Below are 20699 nucleotides of genomic sequence, written 5' to 3'. Positions count from 1 at the left end.
ACTGGGTGAAGTGACGATGATGCCACTTACTAAAAAGGGAAGACTGGGGAGTAGAATGAAGACTGCATGTGTACATGGTATGTTTTGAGATGTCTAGTGGGTGGCCATCCAAGCGGAGTGGTCAGCAGACAGTGGGTTACATGGGTCTAGCATGTAGGGGGATACAGATGGTGTTTAAAGCTATAGAGTTAGAAAGGATCACCTAGGGAGTGGCTCAGGTGTAAAATCTGAAGCCCTAGGCTCACTTCAATCTTCTAAGCACTCAACCTCAACTCTGACAGCATTACAATCTCCTAGATTTCAAAAAGTACTAATGCTCAAGTCCAACTTGTATTCTGATTTAATTGTTCTGTGTTGGGCTCAGTCAGCTATTTTTTAAAAGCCCCCAGATGATTTCAGTGGGGAGCTTGTTGAGAACCACTGGTTTAGATGTTGGGAAGAGGAGAATGACCCAAAAACAGAGAATGAGAAGAAATGTCTGATGAAATAAGAGAAACTCATGCCAGAGGTATCTCTAATCTGCGCTTAAACAATAAAAAAAAAAAAAATAGCTCTAGAAAATCTGGCCACTTCATTAAACTTAACAGCATATTATAGACATTACTTAGTCCACCACATAGTTTCTTGATTATAAGGACCTGCAGGGAGAAATTATTTTTTGGTCTTAATATCAGCAAATGTTTTATTTATCCTGAACATGTGTTTATTTTTAATATTAAAGACACTTTATTAAGAAACTAGTAATTTTTTTTCCTACTAAAAAGCTCTTAGGATGAAATTAGTGACCCAAACACAGTATAATTTATATTCAATTAAACAAATTCTCCAAATATATTCAGCACCAGTATATAAAAATCAATGTGCTTGTGACTGAGAATATATCCATGAGTATTTGATAATATGTCCATCTAGCAGCAGCCTTATTCTTGGCTGCATTTTAGTTCCAGCCTTGCTTTTCATTTTTCTTAACTATTTCTTACTTGCATTGTTTTAGATATTGCTGTGGCCCACCTTAAATATGTTTTAGAATAAGTTTACTCTAGTAGCTAATATGTATTGAGTACTTACTAGCTGTAAACACTAAGTTCTTAGAGGTATGAGCACATTTATTTCTCCCAAGAACCTCATGCGTCCTTGTCTCCCAGAGAGATGCAGACACAGATGTGAACTCTGGCAGCATGACCACAGAGCCTACGCTCCACAGCACCAGGCTTTCCTGTTCTAGCAGTCAGTCCTCACCAATCCAGACCGCAACTATGGCATGAACAACTTGGCAGTTATAAATGAAAATACGGGTTTTAATATGTTTTTAGGATTATTCTCCTATTAATAGGAGTGGAATGTGTTAATCAACCGCATGAATCCAATCCCCAAGTGACCTAATGCTCCATGGCACCAAATTGCCAGGTCAGGGTCGATAGTAATATTTATAATTGCAAAACAGATTTTAAGCTATATAAATAAAAAACACTAACTAAAATTTAAAACCACATGACCCTCCTGATGTCTACCCAAAGCGAGCCAGCCAGCTCAGCCACGGGACAGGGGCAAGTAAAAGCAAAAGCCAAAGTGTTGCTCTTTCCTTCCCACTTGTTTTGACTAAAAGGTATATATGTACAAGGTCTGTTTGTTAAAGATTTAACTTTTGTAATTATTCCTGCTTTTCAAGATTAATGTATGAAATAAATACGAATATATATCGTTATATATAGATATTGTGTTGGGGGAAAACAACAAACTTCCAGGGTCAAATACGAATACTATTACGTATTCTCTCAGAGAGCCACAGTGCTTACTATATTACCATAGTACAGCCTCTGGGAACCATCACAGTTCATTTATGTTTGATTTTATTTCATCTAGATTTCTCACACCAATTTGACCAATTCCTCTCCCCTTTTTAAAAAATTAAAACCTATATAAAATCTTGTAGTACATTTGTGTTCCTAATAATACAGCTTAGGAATATCATTTTAAAATTTTTATGATATCCTTGATCTACAAATAAGGTAAACTTATTCATTTATTTATTGTACAAACACTTTTTGGACTGTTAATGTTGAAAATAAAATGGGCAGAAACATAATCTGATCTTTGCTCTTGTTAATTGCCCAGTTAGTGTGCAAACATTAATCAAATAATGACACAAACAAATGACAATCACAATAATGTTGAGAAGAGAAGTTCTTCACTATGTCTATGGTGGTGTATGTGAGAAGGCTGCGAGGGATTATCAGAGAAGCCTGCTAAAGAAGTTCCATGTGATCTGAGATATAATGGATGAATAGGCGGGAACACTCACTATTTGGGATGCTGATGGGTGATATAGGTAAAAGGTTAAATCATAACAGTGATGAGGGGAGAGGCAGATGGATGCAGCACTGGGAAGTCCTAAGGGTGTGAAGAAATATTCCCACAGGGAAACAGAAAGAAAAAGTCCTTAGAAATTTCTAATAACTTCAAGTAGAAGATATTTTTATTTTGCCTGTGAGGTGAGATTTTTTTAGTTTGAAGTGAAATATAGTAACAGAAGGTAAATAATAAAAAGCATCCCATTACAACAGACAGTAGACCAAAAAAAAATAAAAAAGGTATAACATTCATATAGAACAATAATTAGAAATAATTCATCCCTTCCTTCAATTAAGCTTTTCATTATAGAAAGCTCTACTCCTTTGCAGCACTGTGCACAATTACATTGATTAATCATTCATACTTAATTGTTTACTGACCATCTTTCCTACTAGACTGTAAGCTTAAGAGAACAGGGCAATGTCTGACTTATTCACCATAATATGTCCATGCTTAGTGACAAAGAAATTAGTACATCTGTAAGAATACAGCATTACATGTCAGCAGCTCAAAGGAAAAATAAAAAAAAGTTAGTCTAAACAAAATGGTAGACGCTAGATATTTTACTGGAAAAACACTGTAACCTCTTTCAATTAATGCCAATAGCAACAACTCGCCCTCCCTTCCAGGGCCCTGAGGTCTCCTCTCCCCTTCTTTATGGTCAGAAGACACTTTCCTCCACTGTGACCTGATTCCTGGGGAAAAATGACTTAAGTAATACTTCTGTATAAAGGCCTATAATTTAAGAATATTAAGAAATTAGTGTGTGGTAAGTATCTAGCTACTTCTCTCCCTCCTCCCGATCCTCCCTTCTATATAAGAATTGTTCAATAAATCACAATGTTTTATTTTAAAGCCCTTGCCTGTAGTTTTATTTTCTATAATACTGGCACAGTAGTTGGCACTTAGGAGACGCTAAATAAACTTTTATTAATTGACTAGTTGCATTATTTCATACCAAGCACTGTGCTAAATAAATTTCAGAGATATAAAGAAACCTAAAACAAGATATTTGTTTTTGAGAATTTCACATTCCCCATGAATGCAGGAAAGTGGACCAGGTAGATAATCAATATGCAATAGGACTAGTATTGTATTGGCAGCATATACAATGTCCAAAACTTAGCAGATTTTGGCTACATCTTGAAAGTTGGGTGGGTGCTGAGAGGAACGCTGGCGAGTAGTGGGAGATGATATTGCATGCACAGGGAATAGGGTCTACAAGGACAAGAGGCACAGGAGGGACGTGTCCCGGGAGAACAATGTGTAGTTCTGCAGGGCTTCAGCATAAGGAACCTGAGGGTGACAGGAGGAATGGCTGAAAGATAGATTGGAGCCGAACCCAAAATCCTTACAAGTGACATCTGAACAATCAGGCTTATAGATTTAGAAAGGGATGCCTTGTGCTGGTAATAAGATACATGCCTCAGAGGGCCTGGTGAAAGAAAATGAAAGGGAATGAGAAAGATATGGACTTCACTTTTCATTTTAAATAATGTTTAATGTTACTTTCAACAGTGTAATAGTCCCAGTTGTTTTATGTGAGAATATATATTTTCTAAGTACAGTGTTTTTCAGGTCCTAGCTGGCTGAATTTAGGAGATGCTGAAAATGAAACAACACTCTTGCTATGCAGCTGCAGCTGATAAAATGAAACTAGAACAAGAATTTGGTTTTTGTTCCTTTTTTCATTATGCCAACTCAAAGCAAAATTCAGTAAAGTCTAATCAATATAGAAGCATCACAAAACATAATATCATAATATCTCAACATGAGGACTTTTAACTTAGGGGTCACGGGATGGGAGGAGCAGAGACCAAATGTCATCCATCCTTCCTGCCCCAGTTTGGCAATGACTCATTCTTCAGTGGCAGCAAATATCCCACTCCACTCCACTGCCAAGGCTGAGTCTCAGTAGTGATCGCTTTTCATCACTCTTGCATGTCCAGTCATTCCTATTTGGCTCTTCTCTTTGAAATCCTAGAATGTCTGACCCTACCTGGCACTGGACTGAGCTTAATCACATATACCACACATATCACAGTACACTGCCTCAAACATCCATTCCTGTTATTACTACCTGAAGGCACCACTTATAAGTGGGAGATAATGCTCTTTGCCTGGAAAACTGTTCATTTTCACATCTAGAACCAATTTTCACAAAGGAAAGGCAATCTACTAGCAAAATATCTTGTGATTTTCCATTTATATAGGATGTCCCTCGAATCAAAAATACCTGATATACAGAAGTAGTGCTCTGAAAAACACAGTGCCCAAAGATGAACTCTGAGGATGCAGACTACGTCTTTTTGTTCACCATGCCCCGGTGTTTCAGTGAGAATAAGCACCAAGTGCATGTTGCCTGAATGAAATCAAGAACATCCCTGGGTTCACAGAACTGCAAGCAAAGTCAGCTGGTTGCTGGCCTTCTTAAAATGCTCTTTAAAAAAAGTCCCAGCATCAACACCACTGCAATGATACAAACACCTTTTCGTTAAAGGAGGCACATGTAAACCATCCTGTAGTGATTTACAGGGATCTGTTTAGATGAGATGTCCTGCATTAAAATATAAAAAATATGCAGAAAGAAACTTGCTAATTCTCTAAAAGAATCTGAAATAAAATCATATTCTGTATTCCTTTGGTGACAGAATTATGTTTTGATCATTATGGAACTTTGTTATCTTGAAGGAAAAAAAAAAACATTTTAGAAAAATTACAGAACTTTCCTCTCACTCCCTTATGATCAAGTTAAATAAAATAAAGACATTATGCTAAAAGAAAATGGTATTCACTTTTCATTCTGAAAGAAAGGTAAACCGGGTAGGTTTTTATCTACATAGAAGTTAAAAGAGTACACCATGATCTATGGGTGGTCCCCATGGGACTCAGACAGTAAGCAGTGGGGCTCAGGAGAAGACACTCCCTACTGTCAGTCTCTTTATGTTCCCCAGTTAACCCTGGCTTCCCCTAAGCAACTAGAATGTTTGCATAAGGATGCCAAATTTTATTTCATGCCATTGAATATTTATCATTTAAATCACACATACCTATATATCATGTCCACCACTATCATCAAGTCTATAAGTTCTAGAGGACAGAAAATCTCTCACTTTCTCACTCCATAGTGGCTCTAATGCCATGTCCTCTACAAAGCCTTCTATGAGGATATGTCCTCAGTAGAAGGGATTCACCCTGTGATATCTGCTGCATTGAGTACCAGCACCACCCACTTATCTCAAGATTTTAGCACATTCTAAGTCCTTGAGATATTTCAAGCCCTTGAAGAATAAAAAGAAGCTTTTTTCCACAAAATAGTATGGATCCATGTCCTAAATAATTAAGAATAAAAACTAGCCAGGAGTAGACACATATTAATCAAGCTAAATTATAGTATGACATTTCTTTTCCTAGTGCAATTATCTTTGGCTTTAAGACACAATGAATCATTAAGGTTCTGAATCTCTTCTGGTAAAGAAATACAACGTGAGTTGAGTGCCTAACAGTGTCAATGTAATCAGAACAAGTTCTCTGGATATGAATTGGCCAAGTTAATCCTCCATCATTATTTCTATTAGCTAACAATGCACATGTAGTTATTACATATAATTACTACTCTACCAGACATGGACATTCGAAATATTAACTTTCCCACACGACTCCAAATCTTCAGTAAGTAGCTCTCAACAATTCATTATATTAATCATATATGTTAGCACATTCCTATTAAATATGCATGAGATTAAACACCACTCATGTTACAAACTATCCAACATCATTTTTAATATAATTTATTACCTTTTAGATACAGTAATTATAACAGCACCTAGATACTGCTATAATAAGTGTAAATGTAAATACCTGGTTTGTAAGTAACCAGTACTATATAACTAATTCCACTTTAATTCAATTTTTGGCATGTATCAAGTGATAATATTTTATAACTAAAACTATAAAATATTTATAAAGTTCATATGTTTTCTGACATAGGAATGTCTAATATAAAATTACATGAATAAAAGATAAATTAATTTTCTTAGGCTTAGGTACAAATAATTCAAAATTAAGATTTATCAAGAAATTAGCATACAATTTATTGATATCTATAAGAAAAAGATTCCCACAAATTATGATTTGGAGTATTACGATGGCATATTTCTAACCAAATACTTTACAGGCTTTATAAATTCTACATTTATGTAATTTATTACAACAAAGACTAGATTTAATCCAAAATAAAGCAAACATAAAACAAATCAGAAAAATAACCTCTCAAATGAAGGTGAAAAAGACATCATTAATCTTGGATCATATTACTCTAAACTTTCTGATTAGTATGGCCACAGATTATTAACCTGAGCATAATAATGGAGTTAATAGTAACAGCTACAGTTCACAAGTACTCACGAACTTACTTAACTGACTGTGTCATTTAATTTTCACAATAATTCAGTGAAGGAAATACTACTGTTATATGCATTTCACAGAAGAGGGAAGTGGAAGCTTACACAGATTGAATGACATTCCCGGGAAATGGGCTTGGCAAGAGAGGTTCGGACCCAAGTCTCCCTTCCTAACCACACGGTCAGCACTCGGCTCCCAGCTCTGACTTACTGCCTCCCTGTGCAGCCTTGGGGAAGCTGCCTGAAGTCTCTCAAAGTCATTTCCTTTAGATGCAAAATACAAATAATATTGATTTAGGCCAGAATTGAGAATAAATAAGAAAGTTTATGAGAAAGTGCTGGACAAGACATGCAGCTTTGTTACTGTTATGTTTTGATGAGATCAAATGAAATGTTGAAAATGAAAAAAACTGCTTATTAGCTCTTGGTAAGGATTTTCCAGTCAAAATAGTTTACCTACTAAAATTCTCTGGTTGTTTCACCTTGCTTATCAGAGACTATTATATAAAGGCAAATATTAATCAATATTTTTAATGTACCTTAAGAAATAGATAGGATAAGCTCTAAAACATTAAGGTAGAAGTGAGTAATAAAACTAGAAATGTAACTTTGTAGATGGTTACCATGAAAACTGTGTTCATACCACCAGATCTGGCCTTTCAAAACTAAGGCTTTTTAAAGTTACCTGGAGTCAATATCAGGCACTAATTTACTTTGACCCACATACACATTTTGATTTGTGGCAATATCTAAATCCTTAGGCCCAGGAAGGAAAAACAGTATTCAAAAGTCCCATCATTTATCATTTTAGATAAGTAATGTTATATCATTGGGCTTTTTCATAGGGCTTTGTAGCTTAAAAAAATATTTCATATGCATTATATCAATTTAGATTCTAAAACAGTTATTGGAAAATTTGAGTTCAGAAAACTGAAATTCATCAAGGTTAATAAGAAATCTATATCTCTATATATTAGTGTTATGTGTGTGTGTGAGCATGCAGATGTCTCTCATATGATTTTTATGTACCTATTAGCTTCCCACTTTTCTTAATGTCTATGTTGTTAATAATTTCAAGAAAGTCTATTTAGCCCAAAGAGGAAATAGAAACAAAGCAGCCACATATTTCCAATAATTCCTTTATTTACTTTCAAGGTGCCCATGTCATTAGATGAGGAATAAAGAAAATCTCCATTTGCATAAACCTACAAATATGCTAAGTCACAATTTCACACCTCTAGATTTGATGATTTTAAGAAAAAAACTGGGAGGGGGAGGGGCATAAAGAAAACCAAATAAAAGGTGACTAAGGACAATCTGACTTTGGGTGATGGGTATGCAATGTAATCGAATGTCTTAATGATCTGGAGATGTTTTCTCTAAATCTATGTACTCTAGTTGACCAATGTCACCCCATTAAAATTAATTGTCTAAATAAAAATTAAAAAACAAAGAAGTAAGAAAACTGTAAAGGTATATAGACCCACCAGAGCCACACCTACCTCCCGGCCGTTCATGGTCTCCGTCAGTGTGTAAGAGCATGGCAATGGGCATCCCCACATTCTTGGATCTTCCAACCACAACCACATTTTTTCCAAATGTTTCAATTCCTTAAACATAGAGTTTGATTTAAATAATCAACAGCAAGAAGCAAGTAAACATTTGAACAACTAACTGAAACATTTCTTTAAAAACTTCTAATTAAATTGGAATTATTGTGTGACTTGTCTATAATGTGTCCACATTCATTATTTATAAATATTTACTTTTATACCTCTGGGATTTGTCACTTCCTCTACGATTATGTTCTCATTAAAAAAAATCACAAGTATTTTCAAGTTGGCATTAAATTACTTTTAAATATTGAGATTCACATGAAAAGTTGGAAATACAAAGACTTAAAATATATTAACTGCTAATTACAAAGTCAGCAAAGTACAACAATGTCAAGTTAATTGGCAATCACACTTCAAGCACAACTGGGACAAAATGAAGTGGGAAAAATAGTATTTCCCACAAAGCTCACACACTTTACTCCATAAGAGAGAAGCTCTAAACTTAGGGACTTAAAAAGTTATGAAAGATAAAACTTGCCAATTTAACACATTTTACCTCTTTTGTGCATAGTTTCTTCATACGTAAAACATAAAAGTTAGAATTAAGGGTTTTTATTCTAAATGTTAACATTCTAAGAGTATAAATTCTATGATCTGCTTTCTCTTGGACATTTTATCTTTCAATTAGAAAACAGCAGACTAGACAGGAGAAGATGCTGTTAGAAATGGAAGTCACAATGGTAGAGACAGGAGCACCATCAATGTAAAAGGCACTATGGGGTCAATTAGTGTAGAAGCAAACATCTCTACACACCTGCGAGAGCTTTACATATAATATTTAGAGCACATTTCAAGAGTAAATGTTTATAATGAAAACCTAGGACATTAGAGATGATTCAAATATGTTCAGCACATTCTGTTGTTAAAGTTAATGAAAAATATAGTACATTTTAGAAAAGGTACATCAAAATACATTGTTTTTAGTTTAAAAGTAGGAAGACAAACCTACTATTAGAAAATTCACTCCCTACAAAATTCAAGAGCAGTTACTTATACCCCAGTTTGTTTTATTTTGGTTTATTTCTTGACATATATAACTTTATATCTTTCGACAGATTGAAGCTTTAGGGCTTATAATTTTTTTGTTTTTTGGTTTTTTTGCTCAATGTGACTGAGACAGTTCCATGAGGCGGTGCACAAATGCTCGGTTTGGCACTTAGCACCCCATCATGTGGGCCACAAGTTACCAACCTGTCCTTTTGATTATTTCCCAAACAGCACTGGCAGTGGCAGGTATGAGAGAATGCTGATCAAGGCACAGTCTTCCGATATTAATAATATGAAATCCATCCACATCTTTTTCGGGGACAATACCATTGCATACTGTTCGCTCATCCACATGGTCTGAAAAGTAAATAAACTTGTTTTAATTTTACAATTGTTTTTCATTTGGAAGTCTAGAAATGAAATGTGAGGACCAATAGCCAGATCCTTATGACTTAGCCCCAGTATAGGTGTAAAATCATTATTCAATTCTTTTTCTTGACATCAAAATTATAAAACAACATGCTTTCTGGCTGCATTTCACTGCTATAAGAGAAGAGGCAAGCAGAGGACCAGAAGTGGCTGGCCCGCTGAAAGGAAAAGTCTGTAAAATAAAACGCTACCAATGAGATCTGGGAACACTCTGGTGATAAGTCTTTGCCTCAGTAAGTTTGTATATTAAAGTCTATGTTTTTACTACACATTTCCACAAATAGGCTTTCATTAAATATTTCTAGCATACAGGTTAAAAGAACTTTCTGTTAAAAATAGTCATAACATCATCAGTAACTACCTTCATCCCAAATGACATAACAAAAAAAGCAAACATTACATAGACACACACACACACATACACACATACCTCATTTCCCTAAAGCACTAGTACACTGAAATCCAAAATATCATTATGGTTTTCTATGTGAAAGAAAAAGAATGTAACTCAATTAGTGAATTAATCAAATGAGATATGAGACACCAATCATCCCATTTGAAAAGTAGTAAGTATAGAAATATAAAATAGGCTCTTACTACCACTCTACGCATAGTAGCTTAGCTCACCCTAAATCAGGCATCCCCAAACTACAGCCCGCGGTTCGCATGTGGCCCCCTGAAACCATTTATACAGCTCCCACCGCACTTCTGGAAAGGGGCACCTCTTTCACTGGTGGTCAGTGAGAGGAGCACTGCATATGGCGGCCCCCCAATGGTCTGAGGGACAGTGAACTGGCCCCCTGTGTAAAAAGTTTGGGGACCCCTGCAATCCAACAATTAACCTATGTGCCTAATATATTAAAATAAACATACATTTGCTACACAAAATTTCTTTGTCCACTACACTCTGACATAATTTTAAAAAAGATTGAAGCCCAAGTTTAAATTGTTTCAAAAGATCCATGCCTTGCACTTTAGATATTTGGTGTTGTAAAAGTGACACTACTGCCACCTTATTTTAAATAGATCGAATTTGTCATCATTAGACTACTAAAGTCCTTTACATATATATAAGTAGTTATTTGTTTCATATTCAAATAGAAATAGGGTGTTTGCAATGTATCTCTAAGGAATAGTTTTTCACTTTCAAGAATTCTGTTCATTCTAAGCCCTGGCCGGGTAGTTCATTTGGTTAGAACATCATCCCTCTACATCAGGGTTGTGGGTTTGGCCACCCAGTCAAGGCACATACAAGAATAACCAATGAATGCATAAATAAGTGGAACAACAAATCAATATTTCTCTTTCTCTCTTAAATCAATAAAAAAAAATTCTTTTTATTCTATAATGTTCTAGAAGAGTAAAAACTCCATCTGTTTTCTCTGAAGTTAGAAGATAATTATATAGATTCTAGAAAAACTTTATAAAAATTACATTTTTAATTTACTATTTGAGGACAAAAAAGTTGTCCTTTTTTCAATCTGGGTGATGATTATGGTCATGGTGATAATGTTGATGATTCATTTTTTCAACACTTACCACTCAGGCAGAAGGTTCAAGCCATTGATATTTTTTAAAAACAAAATCAAAAGCTTTGTAATTAAAAAAAAAGAAACCACTGTATTTGAAATCCTCATTATTGAGCCAGGACTTAAATTGGATAATCTCTAAATTAAAAACTCACTAATGTAATGTATGAACTAGCCATTGACTGAAAGAACTTAACAAAGGCTCTTTTGTAGATTTTGAGAGCCTTCTCCTTACACTGAATTTTCTCAACTGGTCTGTACTGTTTCATTCATTAAAAATAACACTAAGTTGTAATAAATAATTCATTTCACACAATAGCTGAAATAGTAAAGAAGAAATATAAGCATCTGAAAATTTGGCGGGAAGCACTTGACAATGGTAATTACAGACCTGTCCTCTTATGTGCCTCTTAACCTTCAACTCAGATTACCACTTAGAACAACTTTGCCTTAAGTTAATTAGATAATAGTTGTTTCAAAGACAGATGTGTGGCCATATAAAAGGTTTCAGGTAGAAAACACATGAAAACTGATTTTTCATGTACTGGTTATTTAATCTAAAAGGATAAGAGCTTATATGAGTAGGTTAAAAATGTTTACATCATAAAAATCAAGGAAACCAATTTGTACATCATTTTTATGTATCTCTATGTTAATTCAATAGGGGATTAAATCTTACCTACATCCTTAGCCCAGAGAGATGTACTTTAAAAAAAAATTTTTTTATTTTAGAGAAATCAAGGAAGGTTGAAAGAGAGAGACATCAATCTGTTGTTCCACTTATTTATGCACTCATTTGGTTGATTCTTATATGTGCCCTGACCAGGAATCAGACCCACACCTTGTCTATCAGAACAATGCTCTAACCAACTGAGGCTAACCAAATGCTCTTACCAAATGCTATTATCAGGTCAGGGCTAGAGAAATGTACCTTTTATTATGAAACATCAGTATATGACAACAATGTGAATTAGTATACCTTACATTTAAATAGTGCTTTACAATGTTCATGCTACCATCACATCAGTTTTCCCTTTGATCTTCATAGCAAATGAGAACTAAGACAGAAAAGATATTATCTTTATTTTAAAGGTGAAGTTCAAAAAGTTTGAGACTCAAGTAAATCTCAAACAACTACTAAGAGGAGGACCCAGAACTCAAATCCACATCTTTTTGCCCCAAGACCAGTTTTTCTTCTGTATTATATAAAAATCCAAAATATTAAGCATCTTAAATACCACTCAAAATTTAAAATTAGAGAGGTTTCACCTCCATCCCTTCTAATCAACACATTTGACAATTCTAAAATATCCCAATGAATGTAATATAGTGTTTCTTCTAGGCCTCCAAATATAACACTGTTCCTTGATTGGCTAATATGTGTCTAAACACATGTACCAAACATTTTATAACCAATACCACCTTTTGTTTTACGAGTAAGAGAAATAAATTCATTTCATGCTTTTGACTGACTGCTACTGAAAGTCCCCTAGTATCTCACTCCTAGAGCCAAAGATTTGCAAAGAAGAAACAATCATGGAGACTCAACAGCATCAATTTTTTTCCCACAACAATTCATAATTTGCCAGCAAACAGCTAACCACTTAATATCCCACTCAAATAAATGGGAAAACTGTCAATATTCATTTTGTAAGTGTGTGTTGTCCCCTTCTATTTAATATCAGAAGTCATTAAATTACACCAGAAAAATAAGTCATCAAATTAAATCCAAAACACTGCAATAGAGCAGCTCAGAGAATGTCTTGAGGGACACACTGTAGAACTATAGCCCTCAATATATATTTATGTGATATATTTATAATATATTTAATTGCCTTGGACAAGAAAAAGAAATAAAAAAGGACCAAAACAAATTACTGGTTTATTTTCCACCCAAAGATTTTTGTATTATTAAAAAGTACCTTTTCCCTGGCCAGTTGGCTCAGTGGTAGAGTGTTGGCCTGGCGTGCAGGAGCCCCGGGTTCGATTCCAGCCAGGGCACACAGGAGAAGTACCCATCTGCTTCTCTACCCCTCCCCCTCTTCTTCCTTTCTGTCTCTCTCTTCCCCTCCCGCAGCCGAGGCTCCATTGCAGCAAAGATGGCCCGGGCACTGAGGATGGCTCTGTGGCCTCTGCCTCAGGCACTAGGATGGCTCTGGATGCAACAGAGCGACACTCCAGAGGGGCAGAGCATCGCCCCCTGGTGGGCATGCTGGGTGGATCCCGGTCGGGCACATGCGGGAGTCTGTCTGACTGCCTCCTCATTTCCAGCTTCAGAAAAATGCAAAAAAAAAAAAAAAAAAAAAGTACCTTTTTGCACCTCCCAAATGCCTGTTGGTAAGTGCAAGCTCATTAACAGAGTAAATACTATATTCTTCAGTTTGATTATATCTTTTCCCGTTTTCTCCCTTCAAGTGCTTCATCCCTTTTCCAGTTAACATCACAGATTTGAAGCTCTAGTCACACCAAACTGTGTCCCATATCCATGCTCTCACCATTGATTTTTACATTTCTGTGCTATTGATCATGATTATTTTTCCATCCCTAATGCCTTCCTCCCTGTTCTTTCACACTCAATTTATTTTTCAATTCATTGACCTTTTGCTACCTGTTTGATCATCAAAAATTGAAGTGATACTTTTTTCCCCTCTGCTCTTCCATAGTAACTACTATAAAAAGCCCTTAGACCATTTGTTCAGTTAGTGGATCACATTAGTTATTTAATTATATCTTCACTCCATACAATCTGTCCACAAAATAGCAGGGCTTTTATTTTTGAAATGCATGTCTGAACACACCATCTTTCTCAAAATCCTGCTCATCTTACCATTCCTCCAACATATCATCCAACCTTGGCTATCTCTCTTCTGTTTGTTGGAAGACTCTTCCAAAAAAAAAAAAATCACTTTGGCTAAATCCTTCTCAAGTCTTTGCTTAAATTCCACATTCCTTGTAAAGACTATTTCAACCCCTGGACCAAGCTTCTCACAAAAAAGCAACTGCAAACAGTAGAAAAATTATATATAAAAAACAACTACAATCCCGGACAAGCCCCCCCCCCCCAAAAAAAAACAACAACAACACGTATCTGGAAACCCTGGAGAGTCACTAAAAGTAGAGAGATCTGGAGGAGAGTGGATATCTGAAAGGAATGTCACTGAAAGAATTTCCCATTTTGGAGGCTTTCCGAGACACAGAACAGTTGGAGTTTGGATAGAAATCTGCAGTCTTATTTACATAAAGAATCAAAGGACAAAATTTGGGCAACTATAGCATTTGGAAATTTAAAAAATATATCCAGGAAAAAAGAGAGCCACAGAGAGGAGACTCATATTGTGTTCCCAAATTCTTTCCAAATTTTTGATTGACAACCCCTGGACAACACGCATGGGGGGCAAACTTCAAGAAGCCAATCTAAGGTCAAGAGAACTACACAGATGGCAACTGTGGCTCACTAAGAGAAAAGCAAAGCTTGACGTCCTCAATATGTTAAGTATTTACAAAAATTTACAGGTCACATTATACTATTATATTAATAATGAAATACTGAACCTTTCCCCCAAGATCGGAAATAAGCGGGGGTGTCCACTCCCACTATTACTAGTCAACATTTTGTTGGAAATCCTAGGTGGTATGAAAAAAATAAGGGGAAAAAAAGGAGCCGTAAAGATCAAAAAGGAAGAAGTAAAACTTTCTAGTCCTGATGGCACAGTTGTTTATGTACAATATCCTAAAGATTTACCAAAACAAACAAACAAACAAAAAAGCCTCTATAATGAAAACTACAAAACATTGTTGGATGTCAATTCTTCCAAACTGATCTATAGATTCAATGTAATCTCTATCATAATGCTCTGAGATTTTTTGGTAGAAGCTGACAAGCTGATTCTAAAATTTATATGGCTGTGCAAAAGACATTGAAAATGAAAATCTCTCAATTGATAAAATAAAAATATTGTATATTTTGATAAGAGTTTAAGTTGAGTTTATATTTTTCAAAATTTATAGATGAGTACACTTAAGATGTATTTCAATGCAAGTAAATTTCACATGAAAACAAATACTGTAAATAATAATATGCACGCTGAAGTTTCAGGGGTACATTAATGTTCTTGCATTTAAATGCTTTGAAAATAAGATAGATTGATAGATGAATGAATGGATAGATGTAAAAAAGAAAATATAGCAATGAGTTAACAATTATAGAATCTAGGTTGTGGGCATATGGGTGTTCACTGGACCATTCTTTTAACTTATCTATACGTTTGAAATTTGTCTTAAGAAAATATCAGAAGGCAGAAAATACAACGTGTCTCCCAATATCTTGATCCTTTTTACCATGCTCTACTTTTTCTTTTTTCCCATAGCATACCAACTTCTAATAAATATAATTACTTACTTATAGTGTTTATTTTCTACTGTCTGTCTTTTCTGCTACTCCACAAGGGAAGACATTTTCAACTTCCTTTTCACTGATGTATTCCTACCACCAAGAATAGTACCTAGACATTTATTGAATAAATGACTACTATTCCCCCTGATTTATAACTGAAGACACTGATACAAAATTAGAGGACAACTGAGGACAATTAGAACAGGATGCCATAAGTAAAAGATGTCTGATCCTTCTATAACCTCTGACTTTTATCTTCTAAAAATAAAATAAAAAATCAAAGGTGGCTTTTTAAAAAATCTTGATCTATAAATATCTTTGCATTTCTATGATGAGATATATGGTACATTTACATCCTCTGAGATAAATTTAATGTAAAAAAATACATTTGTTTTTCATTTATTACTTTTATTCAGGACTTGAAAAATCAGAAATTTCAAGCAAAGCTTTATCTTAGTAAAACACCTGAGTGACTAAAGATTTGAGAGTGACTAAAGGCTCTTGAAAATTGATTCATTTGTTCACTCAGTAAGTATTTATTGAATGTCTACCATATGCCCAGCACAGACTAAGAGTTAAGGATATCTAAGTGGACCCAATAGACACAATTTTTACCCTGTGAAGCTTACATTCTAATGAAATAAATGTCTGCCTAATCAAATTATTTAGCTATGGCCTCTTAGTGAGTTAATTATTTTCTAGGAGTAAATAAGAGATACTTTTAATAGCTATGTACACTCTTCTCAAGTCAGTAAGTAATATTTAAGTTATACCCTATGGATTCTCCATCAAGGTTTTAAGAAAAAATATTTACCAAGTGCTTACCATTTTCCCCAATATCATTTAAAAGCTATTTCATCATCAGGAATGAGGGGATGAAAAAGGCATGGGGCCCTGGCCGGTTGGCTCAGTGGTAGAGCATCAGCCTGGCGTGAGGAAGTCCCCGGTTCAATTCCTGGCCAGGGCACACAGGAGAAGCGCCCATCTCCTTCTCCACCCCCCCCCCTCTCCTTCCTCTTTGTCTCTCTCTTCCCCTCCCGTAGCCAAGGCTCCATTGGAGCAAAGATGGCCCGAGCACTGAGGATGGCTCCATGGCTTCTGCCTCAGGCGCTAGAGTGGCTCTGGTCGCAACAGAGCAACGCCCCAGATGGGCAGAGCATCGCCCCCTGGTGGGCGTGCTGGGTGGATCCCGGTCGGGCGCGTGCGGGAGTCTGTCTGCTTCCCCATTTCCAGCTTCAGAAAAATATAAAATAAAAAAAAGAAAGAAAGAAAGAAAGAAAAGAAAAGAAAAGAAAGAAAGAAAAAAAAAAAAAAAGGCATGGGAAGTGATTGTAATCTCATTATGCTTCTCCAGACCCAAATTCGGGAATACAGTAGAACTTGGATGCAAAGTGGGAGGTAGTGTCTAGGCCAGAAAGGGGTGGACCTGGCTCTCCACCTTTCCTTAGGCTCTTTTCCTAAAGCCACAGAAACTGCAACAATGTTCCAGGGAGGCTTACCTCACAGGCTATAAAAAAATAATTAATGGAGTTGGAACCTACACATCAAGCAAAGGTTACTACCTCTGCCCTGCATGAGTCTCTTGAATAATCTGAAAAGTACACGGAGACCCAAAAATTGCCTTATTCTTTAGAAGTGTTGAAGACAGCCTGGTTTGTTGAGTACTCAGTTTCCTAGGCACTATACAAAGTGACTTCTATCAAATATACAGTACAGCACTCAAAGTAGCACATACTCCATAGAAGATAAACTAAGATAAGTGAGCAAGTCTGTTCTAATAAGCTTCTTCTACACACAAGGGAAAAGAAGAGAGGTGGTGTTTTCTGGTGTTTTGGGGATCTTGCTTGCAAACTTCTCAAGGACAACTAGTCTCAAATTGTTTTCCAAATATCACTTTCTCCTAGTTCCTAGCTCAGAGTTATATAGATAGATTGAATTCTAAGTAAATATTTGTTGAATTAGTAAATGAATGAAGAGGGTCACAAAGCAATCATATAAATATATTTTTAAAAGACTTTCTACAAAGAAATATCCAGATGTCTAAAAGGGCATTTTGATTTTGAGAACTTCTTGACCCAAGCTGAAAACACAAAATAGATAAAATTATCATAGTAAAAGAAAAAGAAAAAAAAAGAAGTAACCTCTGTTGTTCAAGAATTCCAAATTTCAAATACTTGGAGAAGTAAATCATCTCGTTACATGACATAACCTGTTTGTGATAGCAACTGCTCAAAAAGATGTAATCATAGAGATTTGAGTGACTAAAAATACTCGGGATAGGTTCCACCTGGCAATGAGTGGAACAAGACTTAAGTGGCTACAGAGACCAGCCAGTCTCACTATATATATATTATGCCTCAGTGGTTTACTCAGCTTCCAGTATAAACCATTAACATTCTCTCTTTTTTTTTTTTTCCTGTATTTTTCTGAAGCTGGAAACAGGGAGAGACAGTCAGACAGACTCCCGCATGCGCCCGACCGGGATCCACCTGGCACGCCCACCAGGGGGCGATGCTCTGCCCCTCCAGGGAGTTGTTCTGTTGCGACCAGAGCCACTCTAGCGCCTGGGGCAGAGGCCGAGGAGCCATCCCCAGCACCCAGGCCATCTTTGCTCCAATGGAGCCTTGGCTGCAGGAGGGGAAGAGAGAGACAGAGAGGAAGGAGAGGGGGAGGAGTGGAGAAGCAGTTGGGCGCTTCTCCTGTGTGCCCTGGCCGGGAATCGAACCAAGAACTTCTGCACACCATCCGATGCTCTACCACTGAGCCAACCGGCCAGGGCCTTAACATTCTCTTTTAATTACTGCTTTCTCAATATTGCCATCATATGGTAAACACATTTATACACAGGAAATCAACTTTATTTTGTTCCCCTTGCTCATAAATTCTTTGGTAAAAATGTAACTTATCAGAATTTTTTTTACTGAATGAATGTTATTGTAGGGATGGCTTTATTTCCATGTGAATACTCAAATCTTGCCTGAATGGATTTGAAATAAAATATTCTGTTCAAAATCTGGTCTTTTTTCTTTGAATAAGTTTCAAACGCATAAAATGGTTGAATAATAATTTATGGCTTGTGACACAATCTCCATATTGATCTACGCACAATCCAATTATAAATATTAAATAGTTATTTTTCATAAGGTAGGCATATGCAAATCTGCCACCCCAAACAGAAGTTATGATTTTGACAATAATCTATATTTAACCATATAATCCATCCAGTAAACTATCCTCTTTCCTGCTCCAACATGATGTAAACTTTATCCTGAATCCTGTGTTTATCATTCCCATGTCTTCCTTTTCTTATAGTTTTTTTTTTTTTTTGCATTTGTTTTCCAGAAATTCATCAAAATTACCATTTTACTATGCCTGTTTATGGCTCTTATGATTTCTCTTTCAGGTAAGTAGATCTTGATTGTGACTCTGGATTTGACTCTCTTTCTCCAGATTTTGCAATAGTGATTTACCCTACAACCTTAGTTCTCTGATGGGTCAAGAAAAATATTGATTTTCAATTTGCTCAGCTTTTTCTTGTAAGGACAAGAGGATTTACATTAATCTTGCTAGGAACAGGGCTTTGTTTAATTAGTTTGTTTCTATTTTCTTGTATTAATTTTTGAGAGCTCTTTGTATATTTTGTATGTACATAAGTTATGAGATAACTGCTTTGCAAATATTTTCTTTTAGTCTATGACTTATCTTTTCACTGTTTAACAGTATCTTTTGAAGAACATGTTTTATATTTTGATGAAGTCTAATTTATCAAGTTCTTCATTCATATCCACATAAAATCCAATTGTTTCAGCACTATATGTTGAAAAGCATATCATTTCTGTACTAACTTTCTTTCTGTCTTTGTCAGAAATCAGTTGTCAATGTAGGTGTGGTTCCATTTCTGAATTTTTCATTTTGTTCCATTAATCTGTTTTTCAATGTTGGTTCCAATGTCCCATACCCTTGATTACTATAGTTTTATAACCAATCTTAAAATCAGGCAGTATTAATCTTCCAACTTTGTCACTCATTTTCAAAGTAATTTTGACTATTATTTTTTTTCTTAGTTTTGACTATTCTAGGTACTTTACATTTTCATATAAATATTACAACTTCTACAAAAAAATGTATGCTGGCATTTTTATTAGGACTGCCTTGAATCTACAAATCAATTGAGGATAATTGAAAACTTAACAATATTTTATTTCTAATTGTTTCATCTCCATGATTACAGTATATTAACACATGGGTTATTTAAAAATGTGTTATTCAGTTTCTAAATATTTAGGGATTTTTCAGATACTTTTCTGTTAGTGATTATTAATTTAATTCCATTGTGGTAAGAAAACATGTTTTAGGAGCCAAGAGTCCTTTTAAACAATGTAAAGTTTTTTATGACCTAGAAAATAGTATACCTTGGTCAATGTTCTAAATGAGCTTAGAAAAAAATGTATACAGTATTTTGTTGTTTGCTAGGAGAGTGTTCTATAAATGTCAATTACTATATTTCCCCAATGTATAAGATGCTCCACGTATAAGACACACCTTAATTTGGGGGCCTGAAATGTGAAAAAAAAAAAAAAGTATTACATAAAGTTATTGAACTCAAGTATTATTCATCATAAAATTCATACAACTCAAAAAAGTGGGAAATGCAAGTAAAAAAAAAAATCTACAACCACTGTATAAGTCACACCCAGGTTTTAGACCCCAAATTTTTTGAAAAAGGATGCATATTAACATGGGGAAATATGGTAGGTCAAACTGGATGACTGTGCTTCAAATCTATATCCTTACTGATTTCTTTTTTTGTCTACTTGTTCTCTCAATTATCGAGGGAGAAGTACTGAAATCTATTACTATGATTTTAATTTTGTCTATTTTCCTTACAATTCTATTAGTTTTGGTTGAATATATCTTGAAGCTTTCTCCTAGGGTATATTTATTAATTAAAATTATCATTTTCTTTTAATAAAAACTCCTTTATTACTAT

General features: G+C 35.2%; 1 protein-coding gene across 2 annotated transcripts in view; it reads right to left on the bottom strand.

Moving 5' to 3' along the window:
* MTHFD2L (methylenetetrahydrofolate dehydrogenase (NADP+ dependent) 2 like) overlaps window positions 1–20699 on the bottom strand; it is a 103621-nt gene that overhangs the window by 64012 nt on the left and 18910 nt on the right. For both annotated transcript variants that reach the window (XM_066385591.1, XM_066385592.1), the window contains exons 4-5: window positions 9563–9715; window positions 8258–8365 (exon numbers count right to left, since the gene is read on the bottom strand). In XM_066385591.1, coding sequence (XP_066241688.1) covers window positions 8258–8365; window positions 9563–9715 — 261 coding nt within the window. The remainder of the gene's footprint in view (window positions 1–8257; window positions 8366–9562; window positions 9716–20699) is intronic.

The sequence above is a fragment of the Saccopteryx leptura genome, chromosome 5, assembly GCF_036850995.1.
Source record: "Saccopteryx leptura isolate mSacLep1 chromosome 5, mSacLep1_pri_phased_curated, whole genome shotgun sequence".
Lineage (NCBI taxonomy): Eukaryota > Metazoa > Chordata > Mammalia > Chiroptera > Emballonuridae > Saccopteryx > Saccopteryx leptura.
This window is presented reverse-complemented; position numbering and strand designations above follow the sequence as displayed.